Genomic DNA, 23,782 nt, shown 5'->3' with positions numbered 1-23,782 from the left:
TTGTATGTTTTATTCATCCATCACTGAGTCAGTATTAACTTTCACAATGATGTGTTGGTTTGGCAGCTGTGATCAACTGTGAGTGTTACAGGAAAGGAGACAAGACAAAGTCCTCCTTCAGGTCAGTAGGAGACATGACTTTTAATGTGAAAATCCAGCAGGCTTCACATTGTCGTAATAGCGTTTCATTAGAAAAAAGCTGATCAGCTCCTGTAATTTCACCAGCGAGAGAAGAGGCAACATTTATATTTAAACCAAACTTCATTTCTTTTGAAGTAAATAGGAAGTAAATTAATCTGACTAAGTTTAATTTCCTTTGTTAGACCTCACAGCTGGACATAGTGTGTCTGTCCTCTGAATCGCTGCCAACCTCGGTCGTGTTGTCTTTATACTGCCTGATTATAAAATGAGGAAAATCACACTGAAATAACACAAACAGAGGAAAATGTTCTTATTTGTACCAAACTTTATTTTCAAGTAAATCCTTTAACACACAGTTCATTCGGTCTGAGTGTAACATGAAACGTTTAAATACCCTAACATAATAATTCATAATAATCAACCATAACATGGCAAAAGGCACGGACTCCTTTCAGCTCAGGCATTAAAACATTCTGACCAATAAATAGTTCAATAACTAATGAGTCAGTATAAATATAAAAAGGTTAAATATCTTCTCAAGTTAAATACGTCAATAAATAAAAGTATAAAAGTTGATGGCATAAAAGGTGATAAATAAAACAGTGCCTCTCTGCTCAGGCTTCAGTAGAAACTATAAAGACAGTTGAAGCTTCAGTTTGCAGCTGTAGTAGCCGTGGAAATTTTAGGCTGGACGCAGAAATCCTGCAGGTAGGTGAAGAGGATGTCGATCTCTCCCACTGCCTTGTTTATGCCTCGCTCGCCCTCTGTCTGGAACAAATAGAGACACATTAGAAACGGACTAGAACAACTTAAAGGATGTCCAGTCATTATTCCTCTTCTCCAATATGAAAAGACCCAAACAGTAATGAATGAACATGGTCTGAGACTCTCTGGGGACACTGTCTCCTGTGTCTGTACAACTACAGCATCAAACGTGTATCAGTTCGCCACTGAAAGTAGTCCCCAACAAATGCACTGTTTCCTCCAGTGAGCAGCTGATTTGCTAAGTCTTTGTGAAAAAATGAAGCAAAATATTTCTGAGTTGTTTTTAAAGCTGAGAGCCACAAATGTCAGTGTGCACTCGTTTAGCTTCCTCCTCCCTCTATAACGATGATGTGCAGCTCTGTGCTTCTAAAAAAAATAACACAACTCGTCTGCAGCAGCAGGATTTCCAGTTTTCTCAGTCACTCTGACATTTATCTTTATAATCTTACCTTGAGCTTCCTGCGAAACTCCACAGCGTGGTGATGGTCATGGTAGTGAGTCACATTCTGAAGAGACAGACAGATGTTGTACGTTAGCAGCTGTTATCAGCATGTTCACCTTTTCACACTGAAACCACACAAAGTGTTATCTGTTCTAAGATCAACCACAACGCCACCACACACAGCAAAAAACAGCTCTTTATGCTAACACACTGAGTCTGTTATCAAGGGTGAAAACAGTCGACTTTCTTAGAAATCAGTGATTTAAAATAAGATTATTTACTCTTATTTCTTTTTATATTCATTAAAATTTTGGGGTTCATTGACAATCTGTGTCTTTCTTTTGTGCTCACTGTTCACTTGCATTTGCTCTACATGAGATGATGGATCACACTCTCTTGTGAAGCTACAGCCAGCAGTTAGCTTAGCTTAGCATAAAGACTGGAAACAAGGGGCAGCTACCAGAACAAAAAGTGTAAAAATAAGGCACTATTTCTTCCAGAAAGTGACTGCTCCCGGCCCAGAAATGGTTGGGCACATAACCCCCATGAGACTCGACAAGAATCAATTAAAATCCTTCTCTACTCACACAGCCGTGGGCCTGCAGGTCCTCGCTGACTCGAGAGAGGTCGTTCTTCAGCCGGTGCATTCTGGGATGCTTGATGTCACTGTGACTCAGGATGTTGTGCAGGTAGTAGTCAAGGATGTTGGCGTGGAGGCAGCATATCTTCAGGTGATCCTGGGGGAGGCCAAGAGGTCAAAGGTCAGGACTAACACAGCAACACATTCGTCTCTGATCAGTCTCACTTTGATGTGAGGCGTTTGTGGGTGAAGCGATTCTCACCTGGGCGGTGTTGACTCTGGGCATCAGTCTGGTGCCAGCGTCCTCCTCCGTCTGCACACCCTGGGCCTGAGGACACACACGAGACAGAACGGCGTCACATTTGTATCTTTACTAAGGCTGTGACCATGGGTGGGTAGGCTGGGTATAATGAGGCTCATGAGTGCAACATTTCTGAAAATGTGGACCAGGTACCAAAAACAAAGCATTTGTTAAGTCTAAAAATATTCAAAAATTTAAATACTGGGTCTAAACAAACTGAAATTAGCCTCCAGTGGATCCTTTGAAGAGTAATTACTTTTCTTCTTAAAAAAAGAAGCACTAAATTATTAGTGGCAAAAATGCTGACTTTAGGATACAATGAAACCATATTTGTGACATTAATATTGTGGAATTATATGTACTGTCTACTGGTGATAAATTTAACAACCACACAGATTATAAATTAATTAAAATTTGCCTCACTGTGACATTAAAATGCTGCTTACAAATTAATGCTTAAATACATTTTGCTGTGTCTGAACAATAGTTACGTACTTCTACATATTATAATTTATTTTGTAGTATTGTTGCGTTTACATTTAACACCAATGAAAAGATCTTAATAACAGAATTGTTATATAATTACATTATCAGAACAAAGACAGAAGTAATAATAATAATAATAATAATAATAATGTTACCTCTGGCACTAAATTCATAATGTCACTTTAAAGTGTTAAAGTTGGACCACTCACGTGCTGCGACACTTCTCGGACGGCCTGGTACGTCTCCGGGTTTCGTAGAGGCTGACTGAGAGGCCGGCGCACAGGGAGCGCTGCTGCCTGCTCAGCCCAGCCAATCAGAAGCAGTGGCAGAAGGACGAGCATGGTGGTGGCGGCGGCTGCATGAAGGAAGGATGCGAGCTTCATCTTTCTGGGAGAAAAGTGATCTTAATCCCTTCAGAGTGAGGAGAAGTCAGTGTTTTCACCTGCAAGACATAAGAAGATGCGATAAGCTGCTGTAACAATCAGTGAAACTCTGGGTGTATGTGCTGCAGCTGAATGTGTCACCTAACCTGTCAGCAGATGCTGTTGTGAAGACGTCTCTGTGCCCCGTCTCTTTATACAGATCAACCCTCCGCCCCCTCTGCAGAAATATAGGACATCCAAAAAACCCCATGTCACGCATGCACACAGGTCAGTGCTGAGCTGGTGCTGTTTATTTACTGTCACTTACACAAAGAGGAAATGAAACTGTCAGTCAAGGTATGACAACTACCTCTATTAGTTTATGTCATTGATTTGCTAGGAGGATTTTAATTGTACTTGTCTAATGACATCATTTCCTCCTGTGTGCGCTCCCTGGTGGATTACACACTAATGCAGAAACTTCCCCCAGACAGAAACGAACCCATCCAACCGGCTGAGGAACCTGATGGCACATTAATGTTTGTCATTATGCAACACTTAACATGCTGCAGAATGTACCACAGGGCACTAAAAATGATTACACGGTGATGTGTCAGGTTTGGCAGTAAAGAGGAAGTCATTTTGTGTATGCAAGGACTAAAACCATTACAGAGCATCAAATGATAATAACACGAAGGTTTTCATTTTAATGTAGTGCAGCGTTTAAATAAATTGCCAGAAAATTAGCACAAGAACACTAATAACTGTTTCCATCTACTGGCGTTGTGGGCTTGTTTGCTGAGATAAACAGCTTCTCCAGACGATGCCATTAAACCAGAAGGGGATGGAATCTGTTAGTTTGATGTGTTAGTATGAGGAAGGTCACAGGCTCCTCATCACTCCACACACAGATGTTTGCATCTGTTCACTGGGAGTTCAGGCCACATGTTTAAGCGTGTATGTCCTTTATTGATGAACACCGCTTCATTCACACTCCAACCTTCCCACTCCAACCTTCCCACCTCAGCCCACTAGTAAAAACTTTTTAGGACATTCTCTTTTTCTTTTTTTTTTAATATGCTGCTTTTCAACTCATGTTTTTATGCACATATTGAAATTGCACATAAAAACAGGTGAGTGGAGAACACTGTGACAAAGTGAAAGAGTCTCTGGTAGTGATGAAACTGAACCTGCAGCTCCCCTCAGCTCCACGTGCAGTGGTGTTTGTCTCAGCCCAGCTCTGGGTTTGGTCTCCCCCACCTCCTGAGGGAAACTTCTGGCTCTGTGGCTGCTAAACGCTCTACTGTGTCCACCAGCTGGTCTCTGACTGCGTCTGTCTGCTGTTTGCTGCTGAGCAGGTCATGGACCAAAGCAGTACAGTTGCAGATTCAGATGATGTTCTCTGAAGGTTCATCACTACGAGTGACATTGTGTTCACCGTGACAAAAAGACTGATCACCTGTGCTTTAGAGCTGGGCTTTACAGCTGTGGTCCAGGGGCCACTGAGGACAACTGCTGTGGAGTGGATACCCAGAAGGGGCCCCTTGGCTTTTCTAAATCTTATATAGTTGCATGAATTTGTTTATTCACAGGCAATGAGTAATACGTGGGAAAGTGTTTATAAAATTAATAAAAAAATAATGATTCCTACAGTGAAACAAAATTATTGAATGCACGATCAGGGATCATCTGCAGTGCCTTCACAGACCACCAGGGGGCCACGGACCGCTGGTTGAAAACCCATGATCATTAATGCTAGCACCTGGAATATCCGCCAATCTTATCCAGCGCTGACCTCCTCTACTGGAGGAATCTATTCTCTCCCCCTCTGGGTGGAGATATCGGTCCCAGAGTAAAATGCAACGGATGTAGATTCTCTTTTGTTCCTAGCGCAATGGATGCACTTAAGTCTTGACTGTACTGTTCAGTAGCAATTTACTATGGTTCTTTTTAATTTGGATTAAGTCCTCTATCCACTGTTCAGCACTTTACTATATTGGATATTTTTAACAAACATGTCCATTTTATCTCTGGTTGTTTGTACCATTATTGTTGTGATCAATGTCCCTTCTTGTTATCTTCATGTTTTCCTCATCTGCTATTGCAAACCAAATTTCCCCTCAAGGGACAATAAAGATCTGAACTGAACATGATAAGACCCTCATGGTTCAACCAGTAGCAACCATATACTACTACTATTACTGCTAATAATAATAATAATAATAATAATAAAGGCAGAAATAATGACTGTTATATAAGAGCTGAGATACAGCTGCATATCATTTGCAAAACAGTAAACATCAGTGCCACCCCCCGAGTGAAACATGTAAACCAAGAATAAAAAAAGGAGCTGGAATAGATCCCTGAGGGACTCCACAACAAAACATGCCATTGCAATTGACTGCTCCATTTACCACTACATGGTATCAGCTACATCAGAATAGCTCAGCATCACTGATACTAATGTCAGCCTACAGAGGCTTATTATGGGTCCTGACTCTCTTCTCAATATCATTATTTTCTTGGCAAGACTTTCCGGGTGATGCGTGGATCGAGTGGCTGGGTCTTCTTCCTGTTTTCTTGTATTGTGCTGAGTGTGGGTGTGTAAAACCCCGAGAGACTGATAAAAGGTATCACAGCTACAATGGACTAGCATGTGTTCTATTTTAAACTGTTTCATTCTGAATTGACCACATTTACTAGTATACTGCTTGTAGCCACATTTTCTCATCAAACTGTTGCAGTTTTTTTTTATTGGTTCCATAAACTCATCAAATCAGGTGTTACAGCATCAATGCATCAGCATGAGTCATGACATGTTGCGACATGTTGTACATAATGAGGAAGATCAAAAGTGGAACACCTAGCTGACAACGACAGGGAAATAACCAGGTGAACAGTGAGGCAGAACTGGGTTCTGCTGCTGGAAGTTTGGACATAAATTCAAAACTGATTTCACTGAGATATTTGATCATCCAGTCTGTACAGGGGAAGCTAACTTTAAAACAGTGCAGGAGGTTGTTCTTGCACCGTCGATGACATGAAACTAGGGTGCAGGTTAACTTCTGCATCTGCAGGTTGTTGCACCAGAAAGCACTGATAATATGCACAATCACTGATCTATCACATCCTGTTGTCCTCCCAGTGAAGATGGTACTTTTGTCTATATAAACAAATATTTGCTGTATCAGATCTGTATTTATATATATATATATATATATGTATATGTATATGTATAAGTATATGCTACGACTTTCTTTCCAACCTGCTTTATCAAATCTGATTCTCAGGTTCATTGTCATAATACTACACAGGTTTATCATCTTCACCTTCATATAAACCAGTATTTCCTCAGGTATAAATGTATATTACTGTTTTAAAAACTCACTGTCTTTATACATTTTTAAAAATAAATTGTCACCACATTTAGTTCTTGACATGTAGTTAATATTTTTGTTTTTAATACGTAGTTTCATTGCTTTTTATGACTAATGTGTGAACTGTGATTCTTCTGATTTATTGTCCTTGTGTTTTTATTCTTTTATTCTTTATTATATAAATGTTTGTTTTATGTTGAGGGGAGGACTTGTGGCCTCTTCTGTCACTGTGGTTTCATTTTGTTTGCTGCTCTATTATGTGCACAAATAAAATAAATAATAAGTGAATGGAGACAATTGGCTGAACCATATGATGAACAACATGTGAGACTGTGTTTGATGTGACAATGTGAGGGGAAAGTGATGTGTGACGCTGTTTCCTGGTCACTACATTACTACAGCAACAAATCTGAAACCACCTGTTGTCTCCTCACACCAGTAAGGCCGCTGCTGGTCTGCGTGGATCACCAGGACCTTCCAGAGGGTCCGTTTACATCTACGGCAGTGCAACCATAACCTGCCTGATCATTTCATTTACTGCTCCACATTAAAACCCTCGTTCATTCATTCCATGTAACAGCTCTGAAGACTTAAAAAATGAACATTTTGAGAGACGGGATCTCCCTGGTGTGGAGCTGTGAGCCATTTTTCTGTTGGGCGACAAATCCCTCAGACTGAAACTCAGATGACGCCTCCAGGTCGATGATAAAAGATCTTTCCCCGTGTGTTGAAATTGCGGCAGTAACAGCTACTACTGGCCATGGAAGTACAATTTAAAGTTTTTTTGTGTGTGTAAATTATAACACCATTTAAGACAATTTCAGGATTTAAACAGGATCATTTTAGACTGTTAATACTGTGTTGTCCTGTTTCACCCACACCCTCCCTCAGCTTCACACTGTTTGTTGGCCCGTTTGTGGCCCGTGGACTGTTACGAGGGGAATTTACAAGCAGCAGGTTCATCTGCAGTTCAAACCTGAAGGTGTGTGCACTGTGTGTGTTGTGTGTTTATGGGGCACCGAATGTAAAAATAGCACGTAAACTAATTTTCTCACATTTAGCTGAATGTGACAAGTTTTCTCACATTTAGCTAAATGTGACAAAGTCTAAATGTAAATGTTAAATATAAATGTAAATGTTAAATACAAATGTAAATGTTAAATATAAATGTAAATGTTAAATGTTAAATGTCTCGCCAAGTGTAAAACTGAATATTTAGTAGCTCCACAGCCTTGCCCTATTACAGTGCAGCACACAGCCATGATGAGCCATGATGTGGAACTCAAATCAGTGATGATGACTCAAAGACCTCAACACAGTCCCGCTCACACCTGACTCTGGGTTTGAGGTCTTTGAGTCAGCTTCACGTTGCTGCAAAGTGAATTGTTTTGGATGGATGGCTGAATAAAACAAGACATTTGAAGATGACAACGTGGGCTCTGGGAACTTGTGACACTTTTCATACTAAACAACCAACACAAAAACTCCTAGACAAGCTTCACCACACCAGCCTGTGTCAGCTGACAGCGTCCCTGTAGTGTAAGACTAATTAAAGATAAAGGAATGATGGAAAAATCAGTAGGGACATACATTTATTTGTCTCTATGTCCCAGCTGCATGTAACAAAATTTCTTAGTATTATGACTCTTCAATTAACATGACCTGTACTCAGATAAATGACAGAAAACTCAATTTAAAAAAAAACTTTTTTTAGTTTTTGCTAAAATAAGCTCATGATAATAAATATTAAGAACACAAAACTCCTCAAAAGGCCTCCTATAGCATCTCCTGTTAGCTGGCAACTACACACTATAATAGGTTATAACCAAAGTTTAAGTACCAAGAATAATATTCATCATTGTGACTTTTTAACACCTTTGAAGGCCTTTTTGTTTTTTTGAGGGAAATGAATTCAGTAGTTTTTGTGTGAGACCCGCAGATACCTTGGCTGAGGTGGTTCAAGAACGGCTCCTGGACGCGTCCCACATCCAGCCGGGGGAGACCACAGGGCGGACTGGAGGGGAGTTAAATCTCATTTGACCTGTGATTGTTTGTGGATCCAGCAGGAGGAGCTGGAGGACGTGGCTGGTGTGAAGGTCATCTAGACACCCTGGCTTCACCTGCTGCCACTGCTGGAAACACAGGACTGTGCAAACATTGAGGCACTTTGGATGTTTCATTTCTTATCTGTGTTCAGTATGAATGAGCCCAAACCTCCACAGAGCCATAAAGAACTCTACTCAGAGACCAGAAGGCCCAAAAGACCTGCATCAAGGGGTCCTGACCTCAGCATCACAAAGTCAGTCTGCCATCATATGCAAAGCAGAGACACTGAGACAGCCTGAGCCCACAGAGGAACTGGGGGCAGCCCCTCTGAGATGCTGACGAGTACCTGGCAGACTGAGGAGACCGGGGGCTGGTTCAAAGGCAAAGGGGGTCACTACAATACTGGTCTGGTTTAGGTTTGTCCTCTTTACTGCACTGCGGATTAAGTTAACAGATAAAAACTACTCAATGGACTGTTTGTGAAGGGAATTTACTGACAGTTTGACTGATGGACAGAAACAAGCTACATGAGAAAAAGTACCAAGCCAAACATTCAAAACTAAGACGTAAAAATGGAAAACAAATGTCAGTGAAGCTGAGGGAAGCTGCACCTTTTACATTTTTATCAGAAAACTGGCTCTGTGTCCTGACATTAAAACCTGATGTTTAATATGGCTTGGAGCTGGAGTTACAGTGCAATGTGGAAAACATCCCGAGAAGAAACAGACAGCAAGCTGCTGAAAGCCTGCAGTAAAGGGGAAGCGCATCACTGCCAAAAGTCTGAGAAACGGTCCTTTACCTAGTCGGACCTCTTCTCTGGAGAGGAAGCAAGCAGCATGTAAGCAGAGGAGGGGTTTGGGATTTACCTTCTAAACAGCCAGGTTTTATCAGTTATTGTTTGTCAGTTTATCAGTTTGTAATGAGATAAAAACAAATGTCACATTTATCACCGAGATCAGGGACCACACAGTAAGCAACAAAATCACCGACTTCACATCGTTATTACATGTGTAAAAAACCTCGATTACAAAACTGTAATGAATCTATAAAAATGCACAAGTCTATAAAAATATGTCACACTACAGCTAAACTCTCAGCTCTACAGACAACACGCTGGTCCCTGTGGTGACAGCAGCGACCTGGTCAGGGGGTCAGAGGTCATCTCTTCCCCCAGAACTTCTCTCGTCTCTTCTGGGCTCGCTCCAGGACGGCGGACGCCATGGAGCAGGAGGCTGCTGAGCGCCACGACATCACAGAGAGCTGGTCATCTAGGCAACAGGAGAGAAGATTCAAAGGATTAATGACAGATGTATAATTATGTTTTGTTTTTTATTTTCACGTGTAGAGACGTTTTTAATTAAAGGTTGAAGAGTTTCACCTTCATCGAAGCCACAGCCTCCTCCTGAGCACTGCAGCTCCCGGATCCTCAAACCCAGCTCGCCTGAGGAGACACAGGGACGTCAGCACTACATATAACAGCCGAATCCCCAAACTGCATCCACGTTTCCCCCACTTGTGTCCTTTGTGTCTCTTAGCCCTGCCCACGTAAGATGCAAGGAGAAGCTGTGAGGAGAGAGGAACCGAGGAAACAAGTTTTAAATGACTTGAGACGTCCTTTCCTTGGTCCATCATATGAAGTAGCCGGATTTCCAATAAAGGGGCGTCAATCTGTAACAAACTTCTGTGAAGGATTCACTTGTACTGTATGTCCTCGGTTACAACTCCTCCACCAGTCTCCTTGCTCCTCAGAGCAGAGATAAGAGCTTTGGCATGTCCATCATCATGACGGACTGGAACGACTTCCAGGTCGAGTGAGGACCAAGGAACAATAAAATAAGGGAACTGGGATTCGCCTCATGTACAGTGTAGAGATCCAGAGCCATCCAGACATTTGTAACTGTGGTAAATGTTACAACTCCAGCCATGGAGCAGGGACAGCGGCTCGCTACGCACATTTGATAAAGAATCTAGTGACCTTTAATGACGATAAAAATGGAGACAAGAATAGTTTAAGTCTGTTTCTTTGCATGATGCTTTTACTGATACAGCAACTTTTCCACTTCAGCCAAGAGTTAAAACGTTTTCGCAGTTTTCAGATGTTTTTTAGTTTCCATCATTTCCAGTTCTTTAGGCTCCAATCAAAACGGCTGATGAAAACAGGTGGGAACAGACCCACTGGCCACAATGGTCTAATACACCCGGAGCAGCCAAAGAGAGACATCTCTGGTGGTAGATGAAATTTGTTATCACCAGCAACCTAATCACACGCTATGCTTAGTTGAACCAGACATGTTGCAGGTTAAATGTGAAATCTGACCTGTGGAGGAAACTGAGTCAAAGGAAAACAAGAAGGAAGTAAAGATGAGAGGAGGGGAGTCCCTGTGTTTCTCCGTCTGCAGAGTTATTACCAAGTGCTGCAACAGTCTGACGTCAAATGGGGAGAAATGCTGGTCCGGGCCAAAGCTGGGCCTCGAGTCCATGTTCAAACTGAAGCACACTGGATTCTGAGCAGATGTGGGGAGACAAAGTGCTAAACCTCCAAGACATTATCTTTCACTTAGAGCATCCACGGGGTCTTATTACCAGCTGTATGATTTCCTGTCACTTTAAAACAGATGTCAAAAGCTATAATGATTATTGTTACATCCTGTTAATTACTATGTAGTACTGGGACCACTGCCATACAGTTGGACCACCAATCAAAGCTGTCAAATCAACTGAAATACACCCCGTTATATATCATCAAGTAACTTATTAACTACAACCTTAACAGAGAAATGAGTGGGTGAATGGCCGAATAATGTGAAAGCGCTTTGAGTGTGCTGTAAAAACATAGAAAGGCGCTATACAAGTATAAGACCATTTACCATTTACCACCTGTACATACATCAGCATGATAATATCTACCAGAAACAACAGAAATCACCGCTGGGCAAAATCTGATTTGTACTTAGTTTTATTTTGGCTTGTCCCATCCACCAACATGGAGAGGGTGGGGTTTATGACCTATACTGCAACCAGGGGGCCTTCACTTCTGTTAGCCTGTCCAGCACTTTTACAGTCAAGCAGTAAAGCAGTTGCACTGGACTGCAAAAATACCACTCAGGTAACTTGAAAACACTAAAACCAGCACTGGTGTCACTTCCAGCTGAAATGATTAGTCACTTATTCAATGAAAGCAGTTGGCAACTTTTTAAATAGCTTAATAATTAAATGACAGTTTCTGGTTCCAGCCTCTGACCTGTGAATATCTACTGATTTTCTCTGTTCTGAATCACAGTAAACTAAACATTGGTTGGTTAAGAAGTCGCCTTGACTTTGGTACGTTTTTCACTATTTGCTGCCTTCTCGTGTAGAGTGGGTTTAACCCAGAGGGGAACTGGGAGGTGACTCAGTGGTGGTCACTGCAGCTGCCAACACACGGAAATAAAACTCCCCATCCTGTCATTCGTTCACTCATCAGCAGGCCCAGTGCTGGCACTCACCGTTGTGCTGGAATTCGGGATGTCTCAGGGTGCCCTGGATACAGTGCTGCAGGGGGGACACCGGGGGGGGAGGAGCTACCAGGGGTGGAGCCGTTTGCTTGGTTGGTTTAGAAGCTGGTTTGTGGTCAGGGGAGGGGCCAGAGGATGATATGTGGGTGGGGTTATTATCTGGCCACACCCCCTGTCTTCTGATGGGGACACCAGCCTCAGCATCCGTCCTCACTGCCATGGAAACAGCTGACCCAGACCTCTGCAGAAACAAATAGCCGCCTCAGGAACATGATGTCATATCATACTGTGCAACAGCAGATTTCCCTCTGGTTTCAATACGTCATTGCATCGCTTCTCTCCTTTTATATGTTTTCAAAGACTGGAAGACTCCTCGTTTTCCAGGATGACGCAGGATGAGAACCCTGTAATATTACCTGTTGTTTGTATGAAGAGTCCGCTCTTCAGTTTTCCCACCAGTATAGCGCCACCTGGAGGACAGTCCGAGGTCAGTGGGATGAGCACTGTGTGTGTGTGTGTATGTGAGTGTGTATCGGTGTGTACCGGTGGCAGGTGTGGTGATGTCGTGGTGGGTTCGCTGAACTGGTCTCATCTTGAGGCTGGGAGTCGGCAGCCTTCCTTCTTCCCTATGAAAACACACACAACACACATATCAGTTTCTGAGAACTAGAGTGGTTGCAGATTTCAGAGTTATGAAGAGAAACATACTCATCTGTTGCTTCTTCTTCTTCCTCTTCTTCTTCCCAGGCCATACGCGCAGGAGGATTCGCAGGTGTCTGTGCCTTTGTGTGCATGTCACCGGCTGCGCTCTGGTTTGTATGGTGTACTTCTCCTGGACCCGCAACAGAAGATCTCTTACTGGAGTTACTGGAGCGGCTGTGAACAAAACCCACACACAGACATCAGCCCAGGAACGTTTCAGTGACGTTCTCCTCACCTGCCCTGGCTCTAACCTGGTCAAGTCCAGAGCCTCTACACAGGAAGTGCTGCGGCTGTCCTCATCCCGACCAAGGTCAAAGGTCAGGCGGGGGGTGGGGGGGTCAGAGGCCGAGTCCGTGTTGTCCATGGGCTCCCACAGAGCATTGTGTTCTGACTGCAGCTGGCTTAGGTGATCTCTGGAGAAGTTGGTTCCCCAGGCTCGACGGCGATACGACAAGGCCGCCTGCCTCAGCTCCTTCACCTGCACAGGACCAGACGTTACACACAGCCTGTGTCAGGGAAGTAGTTTCTTACAGTCACATAGGTTTCCTTGTTACAGCCTCAAATTTAGGCCAGTTTCCAAACCAAGTAACAGATTTACTTTTCAGACTTTGGATTAATATATCATTCTGTATTAGAAGAGATAGTTGTAATTCATTCTACAGGTTCTGATAAACTTTCTCAGTCGTTTCTACACTGTGGGAAACTTACAAATGCTATTCTGTTTTAAACTATACAATATCTCAACCATACAATAATAGTCAAAAAAGGGAAGAAGACAAAGAAAAACCAAGAGGATTAATTAGGTGTACACTGTACATGCATGAATGCACACAGATACAAGTAAAACATAAAAGCACAGACGACAAAATGACTAATTAGACAAACAGATAAAAAAAAAAAACTAACAATGATGTAAAATGTGTCCAAACTTATTCAAGTAACAGTTTAAAACTTTAAGATAATCAACACTGCACTGACAACCCCTCCACAGGGTGAATGGCCCCCACATCCACCCCTTTCATGCAAATGTTCATGTTTCCACAGAGAGTGAAAGTGTCCTACACCTCACGACAGACTACATGACTCTCTGGGCTGGTCACAAAAGATACACTGTAAAACCTCATTTCAAAAATATATGAATGAAATAAAATCTGTGGCAGTTTAGAAACACACAGGTAAAACACCAGACATATCCCATGATCCGCACTTTCACACCTGCAATTTTCCTGATTCAGATAGCATCTTAATGCCAGGCGTAACCAGGGTTTTATGGATGTGGATGAAACCAGCCCAAACTGCTGTGCTCGTAGTGGTTTTCATGGGAGCTGACATTTCTCTGTGCTCACACAGTATCTGTTTAATGTTTTTAAATCAATGTCATTTTAAATAATAATGTTTTTTAAATAAGTGTATGTCCCTAAGTGTCCACCCTGGACAGACTGGTGACCTGTCCAGGGTGGACTTGCCCCTCGCCCAGTGTCAGCTGGGACTGGCTTCAGCCCCCCAGGGACCCTAAAAGCGGTGTAGATAATGGATGGATGGATGTTTTGAGCAGTTGCTGTGGTGGAACAGAGGCCGGCCCAGGTGTCACAACACGGCTTCAGCTTTCTGTCGATTCCAGCTGATGTTAAATTACAGCACATCATGTGTGGCCTGATTTGCTTCAGATTTATCAGCTGATGACAAGGCAAATTCTGTGACCTCTTTTAATTAAACATAGGAAACTGAGTTAGCCACAGTAAAAGTGCTTTAAACTGCAGTAACTTTATATCTGCACATTCTCATGCACAAGTTTATTGAAGCAACGATGCTGCGCTCTCTTTTTTCCTATTATCTTTCCCATTTGCACATATTTTCTGTTTAGAATGTTTTTATTTTCTTGTTGCCTCCCAGAGCACACTGAGTACCTCTGTACTGGAGCCAAATTCCTTGTGTGATCACCTCTGAACAAGCAAACAAAATGAAACTGAGCCAAAGATCAATGAATCTGTGTGTGAAGTGCAAACGTCCGATCAACTTTCCACCCTGTGGTGAGCCTGGCCCGCAAGGAGTTTCAGATGACGTCACCAGCTGCCTGTTCAGAGGAAACCAAACCCTCACAAACTCCAAGTCGCAGTCAAACACCTAAAGTTGGGGTTTAGGTTCAGAGACAGCCTAAGTTTAACTTTGAAAACCAGGTCAGAGATAATCGGGATTAGGGCTGGGGTCAGGGGCAGGTTACTGTTGCATTTACCAGAATCTACAGTACCGGGTGCCACCGAGGGTGCAGCTTAGACACGTGAAGTTACCAGAGCACCGTCGACACAAGCACAACTTAATGATTTGACCTTAATTTTCAAGTACTTCTGATTCAGCTTGATTTGACAAAACAACCTGAGCAGGCAAATAAAACCAGCAGTGATTGCACAAACTTCTTTATCATTTCTCATAACTCTGCTTGAAATGTTCCACACAGCATTTCCTGTGTGTCTTTAATGTTTAATGTGTCAGTCATGGGTGACGCCCAGTGTGGTCTCTGCACATTTGTATCATCCTTTGCCATCGATGGATTATGAGATAGTGGCACGCAAGTCATTTTGTGCCAGTTCTACTTCCTGTTATCAGTTACCAACCACTTCGTTTTATAAATCTTTGGGGTGTTTAGTTTGAAATTCATTTTACTCTCCAGTTGATGAAACCTTGTTTGCAAGCAAATAAATATTCTACATGGCCAAAAGTGTATGGACAGTGAAACAAAGCAGCCATATGCGATAAACATGTGGTTGTAACACCATGCTTATTAATAAACTGCTGTCGTTTCAGCAGATGTCCACTTACATTTCGCCATTCAGTGTAAAAACATTCTTAAAATACTAAGAACAAAACTGTAGTAGAAACAGCTTTTTCCTGCACGTTGCATTTTGGCAATCCTTGTGAACGTCATGTTCAGATGACGTCAAATGTGCAGATTTCATGCAGAAAAGTAGAAAAGTGGTTCATCTCCCCCCTCCTCAACAACACTTTCCACAAGACTGGTGGGAACTTGCCTGTGTGTGTGACTAACATTGTGTAGTTTCCCTGAAATGAAGCTGTGTGGTTTAACTGCTGACACTCAGCACTCTGATTTTCCATCAGCAACACACACACACACACACACACACACACGTACACAGTTCAGTTAACAGGACGGTGCTGCACAAATCCCTGAGTACCACCTCAGTGAGACAGACCAGGGACAAACTGGTCAGTAAGATCAACTGTCCTATGGCATTAAACCTGCTGCTGAGTTTCCTTTTAGCTGATGAAAAACAAAAGTGCTTGAACCTTTAGTCAAAGTCATGTCTTACACAAACCAAAACACAGAAACCAACAACATCTCCTACAACTAATAAATAAAGATGGCGCAATATATTTGTTTTTAAGATGTTCGTCTTCGGTAGGAACCTGTGGGGCACAGACAAGGCAGAAAGGTCAGAAAGCATTTCTGTCACAGTGTCATGGACCCAGAAGTGAAGTCTGTCGTTGAAGATCATTTCAGCTGCATTAACTAAGATTTAGCACAAATTTATCTAGAAGTGTTGTCTCTCTGCTGTACACCCCCCCCCCCTCACTATTTTCAGGCCCTGTGTTTATTTCTTACCCTCTGTGGCCCCTGTTGTTAAAATCCACACCACACTTCTGTGAGGGCAAAAATTAGCTAGAGAGGCTTTAAAGCTGAAATTGAACAAATATAGTGACATTTTGAACAAGTAAGGAATTTTTCTTATTAATATAATTAGCTCAATTTACACCTGTGAATAGTGGCCAAATAGTAAAGGTAGTACAAGGAAATGTAGCCAATGCTACATGCTACGTGTTGTTCGGTTTTGGGTTTTTTTTTTCAAGTTTATTAAGTAGCATATCATCACTCACTGAAGTTTTAGTTACTGAAAAGCTTTAGGAGGCAACTGGTTCAGTCAAAACTACCAATCAGAACATGTGGGTGGGGCCACTGATCTGGCTACCAGCAGAGACATCGGGTTTTTCTAGTAGTGAGCAAGAAGTAACACGAGGAGACTGACAGTGGCCATCTTGGATTGTTTGATAATGTAAACATGGAACTATTTCCCATAATTACGTTCCCTACTACATGAACACACCATTAGCCCCACAATGTCTGGGGTTTGTGGGAAATGGGGTTCATTAAAGGCCACTATAAATCTGAAATACTTAATGAACCATATTAGACCACTAAACATCTGAAGGGAGCCACAGGCAACACCATGTTCCAAGGCTGGATTTGTGGCGATTAGTGCAGTCACAAATGCATTCAGGTTCTGACCTGAGAGGCGCTGGCATCCATGGCTCGACCTTCTTCAGGGATGCTGTAGAGGGGAGAACGAAAGCTGGACTCATACTCTGTCAATATCCTGTCAGACACACAGACAGTTTCATAAAGATTACTGCTTCATACAGCACATTAACACATGTGCACACACATAGAAACACACCTGTGTCCCCTCTGAACCTGAGCAGGAGGATGGGGTGACCTAGTGTTGTCTCTCTGAGGAGCATCCTGTTTGTGGCGGGGCTTCTTTTGGGACTCTTTCCTCCTCCTCTTGTGGGTCTGCAGATGAAAACAGCTCAGTCAGGACCTTTGTTGTGTAGAGGAAAAGGGGAACTCCACCAGTTTTACAAATCGAAATGTGCTTCCAGTGGTTGAGGAGTACAGCTGCATGTGTGAACACTGTAGTATAAACCCTTTTGTGTCTCCAGAGGGAGCTGGAAGTCTGATAAATGTCATCTCTGTTGCAGGACGTACGCTCCATTAGCTGCTACTAGCATTACTGTTGGGGGGGTCGAGTTGCATTGTGGGTAAGGTAGGCGCCAGGTCTGGACAAGAAAGAAGAACGTGTGATCTCTGGTTCTACTGCATCAACTTTGATCTTTTTTTTTTTTTATCTGCTAGTCATGAGTCCAGTGGTGTTACAGGATGTTAAGGCTGAGATGTCCTCTGCTAATGGCTGCACGAACCACCGAAGCACTGTGCTGTCAATCACAGCGGCGTATTATACGGGCTCACTTAGTGGAAACGTGGTTCAGTGCACGAGTCGGGCCAAGTGGCACAACATGAAAGACCTTATAAGTCACCAGACCTACATTACACAAGATGGCATTCATACAGAAACGTGTGTACAGTGCCTTGCGAAAGTATTCGGCCCCCTTGAACTTTGCGACCTTTTGCCACATTTCAGGCTTCAAACAAAGATATAAAACTGTAATTTTTTCTGAAGAATCAACAAGTGGGACACAATCATGAAGTGGAATGAAATTTATTGGATATTTCAAACATTTTTAACAAATAAAAAACTGAAAAATTGGGCGTGCAAAATTATTCAGCCCCCTTAAGTTAATACTTTGTAGTGCCACCTTTTGCTGCGATTACAGCTGTAAGTCGCTTGGGGTATGTCTCTATCAGTTTTGCACATCGAGAGACTGAAATTTTTGCCCATTCCTCCTTGCAAAACAGCTCGAGCTCAGTGAGGTTGGATGGAGAGCGTTTGTGAACAGCAGTTTTCAGTTCTTTCCACAGATTCTCGATTGGATTCAGGTCTGGACTTTGACTTGGCCATTCTAACACCTGGATATGTTTATTTGTGAACCATTCCATTGTAGATTTTGCTTTATGTTTTGGATCATTGTCTTGTTGGAAGACAAATCTCCGTCCCAGTCTCAGGTCTTTTGCAGACTCCATCAGGTTTCCTTCCAGAATGGTCCTGTATTTGGCTCCATCCATCTTCCCATCAATTTTAACTATCTTCCCTGTCCCTGCTGAAGAAAAGCAGGCCCAAATCATGATGCTGCCACCACCATGTTTGAGAGTGGGGATGGTGTGTTCAGGGTGATGAGCTGTGTTGCTTTTACGCCAAACATAACGTTTTGCATTGTTGCCAAAAAGTTCGATTTTGGTTTCATCTGACCAGAGCACCTTCTTCCACATGTTTGGTGTGTCTCCCAGGTGGCTTGTGGCAAACTTTAAACGACACTTTTTATGGATATCTTTAAGAAATGGCTTTCTTCTTGCCACTCTTCCATAAAGGCCAGATTTGTGCAGTATACGACTGATTGTTGTCCTATGGACAGAGTCTCCGACCTCAGCTGTAGATCTCTGCAGTTCATCCAGAGTGATCATGGGCCTCTTGGCTGCCTCTCTGATCAGTCTTCTCCTTGTATGAGCTGAAAGTTTAGAGGGCCGGCCAGGTCTTGGTAGCTTTGCAGTGGTCTGATACTCCTTCCATTTCAATATTATCGCTTGCCCGGTGCTCCTTGGGATGTTTAAAGCTTGGAAATTTTTTTGTATCCAAATCCGGCTTTAAACTTCTCCACAACAGTATCTCGGACCTTCCTGGTGTGTTCCTTGTTCTTCATGATGCTTTCTGCGCTTTAAACGGACCTCTGAGACTATCACAGTGCAGGTGCATTTATATGGAGACTTGATTCCACACAGGTGGATTCTATTTATCATCCTTTGTCATTTAGGTCAACATTGGATCATTCAGAGATCCTCACTGAACTTCTGGAGAGAGTTTGCTGCACTGAAAGTAAAGGGGCTGAATAATTTTGCACGCCCAATTTTTCAGTTTTTTATTTGTTAAAAAAGTTTGAAATATCCAATAAATTTCGTTCCACTTCATGATTGTGTCCCACTTGTTGTTGATTCTTCACAAAAAATTACAGTTTTATATCTTTATGTTTGAAGCCTGAAATGTGGTAAAAGGTCGCAAAGTTCAAGGGGGCCGAATACTTTCGCAAGGCACTGTAAATAGACATACAGTACCATGTATGTGTGGAACAGTGGGACTCGCTGATGTTCCAGATGTTTACAAAGCCGGGATCCAGAGGGTGGGACCAGACCCTGGAAGCTCCGCTGATATTCTGTTTCCATGGGAACGGGATTTTTCTTATAGGGAGGGACAGACCTGCTGCTGGAGAACATCACCTACAGGGAGGTGAAGGGGGTGGGGGTTCAAAGGTCAGAGGCAATAACTAATCAGTAAAACAAAAGAATGAATAAAAATGTCAGTTTAATCCACAGCAGCCTGCTTAGTGACTGTATCAATAGTTAAACAACCAGAGAACTCATCTGGCAGGTCACCTGTTACAGGTGAACCAGGACAAGCGGTCTAGCCCCATCTAGTGGCCACACAGGGGCGCTACAGGTCAGTACTGTTACTCCTACACAAGGTGTAGTATACAGCAGTGGTATGCACATTTTACATGTTTTTCACAAATCTACTGTAGTTAAAAGTCAGTATGGGTGTAGAGTGCAGCACTCTTTCACAGCACAGAGTAGTATCTTTTCCTACAGTCAGTATGGGTTCAGCATGTGTCAAAGCACATTTTATTTACACAGCCCAATATCACAAATTTCCCTAAAAGGGCTTTACAATCTGTATAGTGCACAACAGCCTCTGTGCTCAGACCCTGTGTTAGAATCTTACCTGTTCTGCAGTCAGTATGGGTGAGGCAGCAGCTGCAGGTTTCTTCCAGTTGAACTGTCTGTGGTACTCTGACCTCTGATCTCCTGACCTCAGCCCTGCCCGCCAGCGCAGTGCACGCTCGCCCTATAACACAAGGGGATGAAACTCACATTTTCTATTAAGGGGATTAAGGTTACGATGACTCATTAAAACAAGTATCAGGCCGCTCACTGCATTGGCCAAGGGCTGCTGCCCATCAGGTGCTGCAATCAAAGGGTGGCTAGGCTGTGACTGGCTGTCGGGCTGAGAGGGGTGGGGCTTCACTGATGAGACAAAAGTGAGTTAGAAGTTAGAAGAAGTAAGATGTAGAGAGGGTGCATTAAACTTATACATGCCTTTCCCAAAGCTAACACTGGCTATGTGTGGAGCTGGAGATGATGTTAAGTAATTTTACTTATTTAACCGTAGAATAAAAAACTGAAAAAAAACTATTTTTTCAAAATATCAGGTTACTAATTAGCTCAAAGTTTCATACTATATTTATTAAAAATCAAGCATTTAAAAAATGGAATTACATCGGGTTTAAGAAGAGTTTGAAGTCAGAGTAATGTCATGCATATTTACCAGATTTTCCTAAAGCTACTGGTTCTCCTGATGGTCCTGGGTCTCTAGCAGGTCGTGGCCCAGCTGGAGGTCCTGGGTCTGCAGCAGGTCGTGATTCTGCTGATGGTCCTGGGTCTCTAGCAAGTTGTGGCCCAGCTGGAGGTCTTGGGTCTGCAGCAGGTCGTGATTCTGCTGATGGTCCTGGGTCTCTAGCAGGTCGTGGCCCAGCTGGAGGTCCTGGGTCTGCAGCAGGTCGTGATTCTGCTGATGGTCCTGGGTCTCTAGCAGGTCGTGGCCTAGATGGAGATCCTTTGTCTGCAGCAGGTCTTGGTCCAGCTGCAGTTTCAGGCCCTGTCTGAAACCCAGGTTCAGCTCGAGACCCAGGAGGTGTTAGAGGCTTTGGTTCCAGGGAAGGCTTCTTCCTTTGGGATGAGCGGCTCCTGGAGGCTGCTAATAAAGAGGTGAGAAAGGGAGAATTAATTTAAAAATTCAGTTAACTTTCATAAGGTGCTAACTTCTAATTTTAGGCATACCGACATAAGCAGCTATACTCATAAGCATGTTACCATGTTAACATTACATTCTAAAAGCTAGCATGCTAACAGCTCACTGTAGTCTGACCAATACTGGATATTGTTAATATAAAAAGTATGTAGCAATATTTGGTAGTATTTGGATGTATTAGGTAGTAGTGCACTTTTTGGGAAGATTCTGTTTTCATTTATTACAGGTTGCAGTAACTTTTTTAAATGGCTTTACTGAGTCTTTCATTTTTAACAGACTTATAGAGACAATTTCCAGACTGTTCTGAACAGATGGACTCATTCAGGCTTCAACCTTAGTTTATATTGTTACATGGACAGAGTACCAGCAGGGGGCGCGTTTCTGTGAGCATCAGGAGTTAGTTCTGCCAGATGATCTGATGGACAGAGGAGAGAAGTACAGGACTGAGCCAGACCACCAGCACTGAGCCTCTTTCGACGCTGGAGACCTGGTTCGCTGCTGATACCTGAGAGGCACATGTCAAAAAACCAAGTGTTAATGTCAGACTTCTAGAATCATAATGATCAGACGCTGTTGCTTTTATCCTTTTTCATATTTCTAAATTGGGCATTTTTGGATCAAACATCAGCAGAGGTTTTCATTCTTTATTGGTATAATAAGAAACTGGGTGTCGGAGCTAGAAATTTTGATGATGTGCACACAGAATGCAGCAATTTTGACAATTTTCAGCATGTCAAATTTCCAGCATGTTGTGCATTTGTGAAACTGCAAAAACAAAGCCAAAAAAGAAACAAAAAAAGCTTAGTTTCATTTTTTTGATTCCTTTTGGGAGAAAGCAGAAAATTCTATAACGAACTTCACACTCGACTGTGTCTTTAGCATTTTCAGACTTTGTCCAGTCCACATCTGCCCAGAGTTCTTACCCATCTGGTCGGAGCGTAGGCCAGCCAGCGGGGCACTGCGCTGAGGAGACACACTTCTGGACCGGGGAGCCCCGTAGCTCTTCTGGTATTCACTCTGACACTAACACAAATACACAATCATATAAAGATAATGCTGCTTTAAATGTACTGCTGTTCTACGCCAGTCTGTATGTTTATATGAAGAAGAAGATTACCACTACCCTGCATTTTCTTTTTTAAACCTTTATTTTACCAGGAAAACCTCCGTGAGATTAAAAATCAATTTTACCTGAGTGTCCTGGTCAAGACAAACAACAACAACATGATAACTAATTTAAACACACTATTTTAAATTAATTCATATAAAACCCTCAGCTGACAACACTGTTATTCATCAGATACCAAATATAAAAGTATTAGTCACCACTGTAACACTGTGATGAGAATTTTCACTATTTACTGACATTTTACAGACATAACAAATTAACAAATTTACTCAAAAATCAACAAGGAACAGATTAATCGATGTTAAAAATAACTATTAGATGCAGGCTAGATATCATAAATGATGGCAAATGCTCTTTCGCACTTGTTAGGTCTTAATTTACTGCAGTCAAATTATTCTTACCGTCAGACAAAACAAGAATATAAACACTTGCTAACTAATATTGAAATAATATTAAAGTACTTACAATGTTAAGGTTAATACTTAGTAGTAGTAAGGTTACAGCTGTAATGAGGTCAGGTGCCTCTCAAAGAGGCAGTGTAGGATATTCAACAGGAAATCGATTATTTTGATTAGCTGGCTACACAGATTAAATCGCATCAATCCTGACTCCGCGATCTCATGCGGGGCTCTTGTATGTTAAAGCCAGAGCGGACAGGTTCAGCATCACCAAAACAGCCTATTGTTTACCAGTTCGTCGACATTGCCGTTGTCGAGCTAGCATGCTAGGCGTTGGCTAAACTGTTAATGCTGACACCTGTTGTTGTTGTTGTTGTTTACCTTGAAGCGGACAGTCATGGCGATCTCCCCGTTGACCAAACACCGAGAGATGTCACTCCTTTGTCATTACAATAAGACTTCAGTTTGTTAACTTGTTGGTTAATATAGTATAAACAGAGAGCAACAGCTCTGAGTGTAAGTCAGCTAAAGAACTGGACTGGCATGCTAACCAGCCGCTCCGCTTCTCCGAAGCTTCAGGCACAGGAACAAGCTGCCGCCGTTGCCATGGCAGCTCAGTGTCGTAAAAAAAGGAAGCTTTATTAACAAAAATGAATTTACAATCAAGGGTTTTGAACGAAAGTAAAACAAACAAACAAAAAAAAAGAAAGGACAATGATACAAAAATAATTAACTAATAAAACAATAAATAAAATATAAACAAATGCATATTCCATTTTAGTATAGTTACAATCAATTAAGATTCTTCTTAATCCACTCTGGTTTTAATTAATGGTTCAGGTGCTCTTTTGTTTGTTTTTGTTTATAAAATATTTAATAAAAAAATGTATGAATCATGATGATAGTCCAGGCCCGTGTTTCTTCATGTAGATTTATTAAAGGACTGTTGGAGTGTTGACTGTAGTTGTTGTACATAAATCACTGAAGTACAGATGTATGGTGGCTCTGTTGCT

At 42.3% G+C, this 23,782-nt stretch overlaps 1 protein-coding gene across 1 annotated transcript; it reads right to left on the bottom strand.

The window, feature by feature from the left end:
- Positions 1-3,134: 3,134 nt before the first annotated feature.
- mdm1 (Mdm1 nuclear protein) lies at positions 3,135-23,370 on the bottom strand. Its single transcript, XM_020624902.1, is given in 19 exon segments — positions 3,135-3,157; positions 3,245-3,315; positions 8,398-9,768; positions 9,879-9,941; positions 11,986-12,235; positions 12,411-12,431; positions 12,433-12,464; positions 12,538-12,620; positions 12,703-12,870; positions 12,948-13,174; positions 16,997-17,084; positions 17,166-17,281; positions 19,493-19,654; positions 20,157-20,279; positions 20,367-20,458; positions 20,760-21,188; positions 21,607-21,747; positions 22,166-22,265; positions 23,151-23,370. Coding segments are annotated over 17 exon segments (2,223 nt in total). The 5' UTR covers positions 23,169-23,370; the 3' UTR covers positions 3,135-3,157; positions 3,245-3,315; positions 8,398-9,658.
- Positions 23,371-23,782: the final 412 nt, after the last annotated feature.

The sequence above is a fragment of the Monopterus albus genome, unplaced genomic scaffold (genome assembly GCF_001952655.1).
Source record: "Monopterus albus unplaced genomic scaffold, M_albus_1.0 scaffold341.1, whole genome shotgun sequence".
Taxonomy (NCBI): Eukaryota; Metazoa; Chordata; class Actinopteri; order Synbranchiformes; family Synbranchidae; genus Monopterus; species Monopterus albus.
This window is presented reverse-complemented; position numbering and strand designations above follow the sequence as displayed.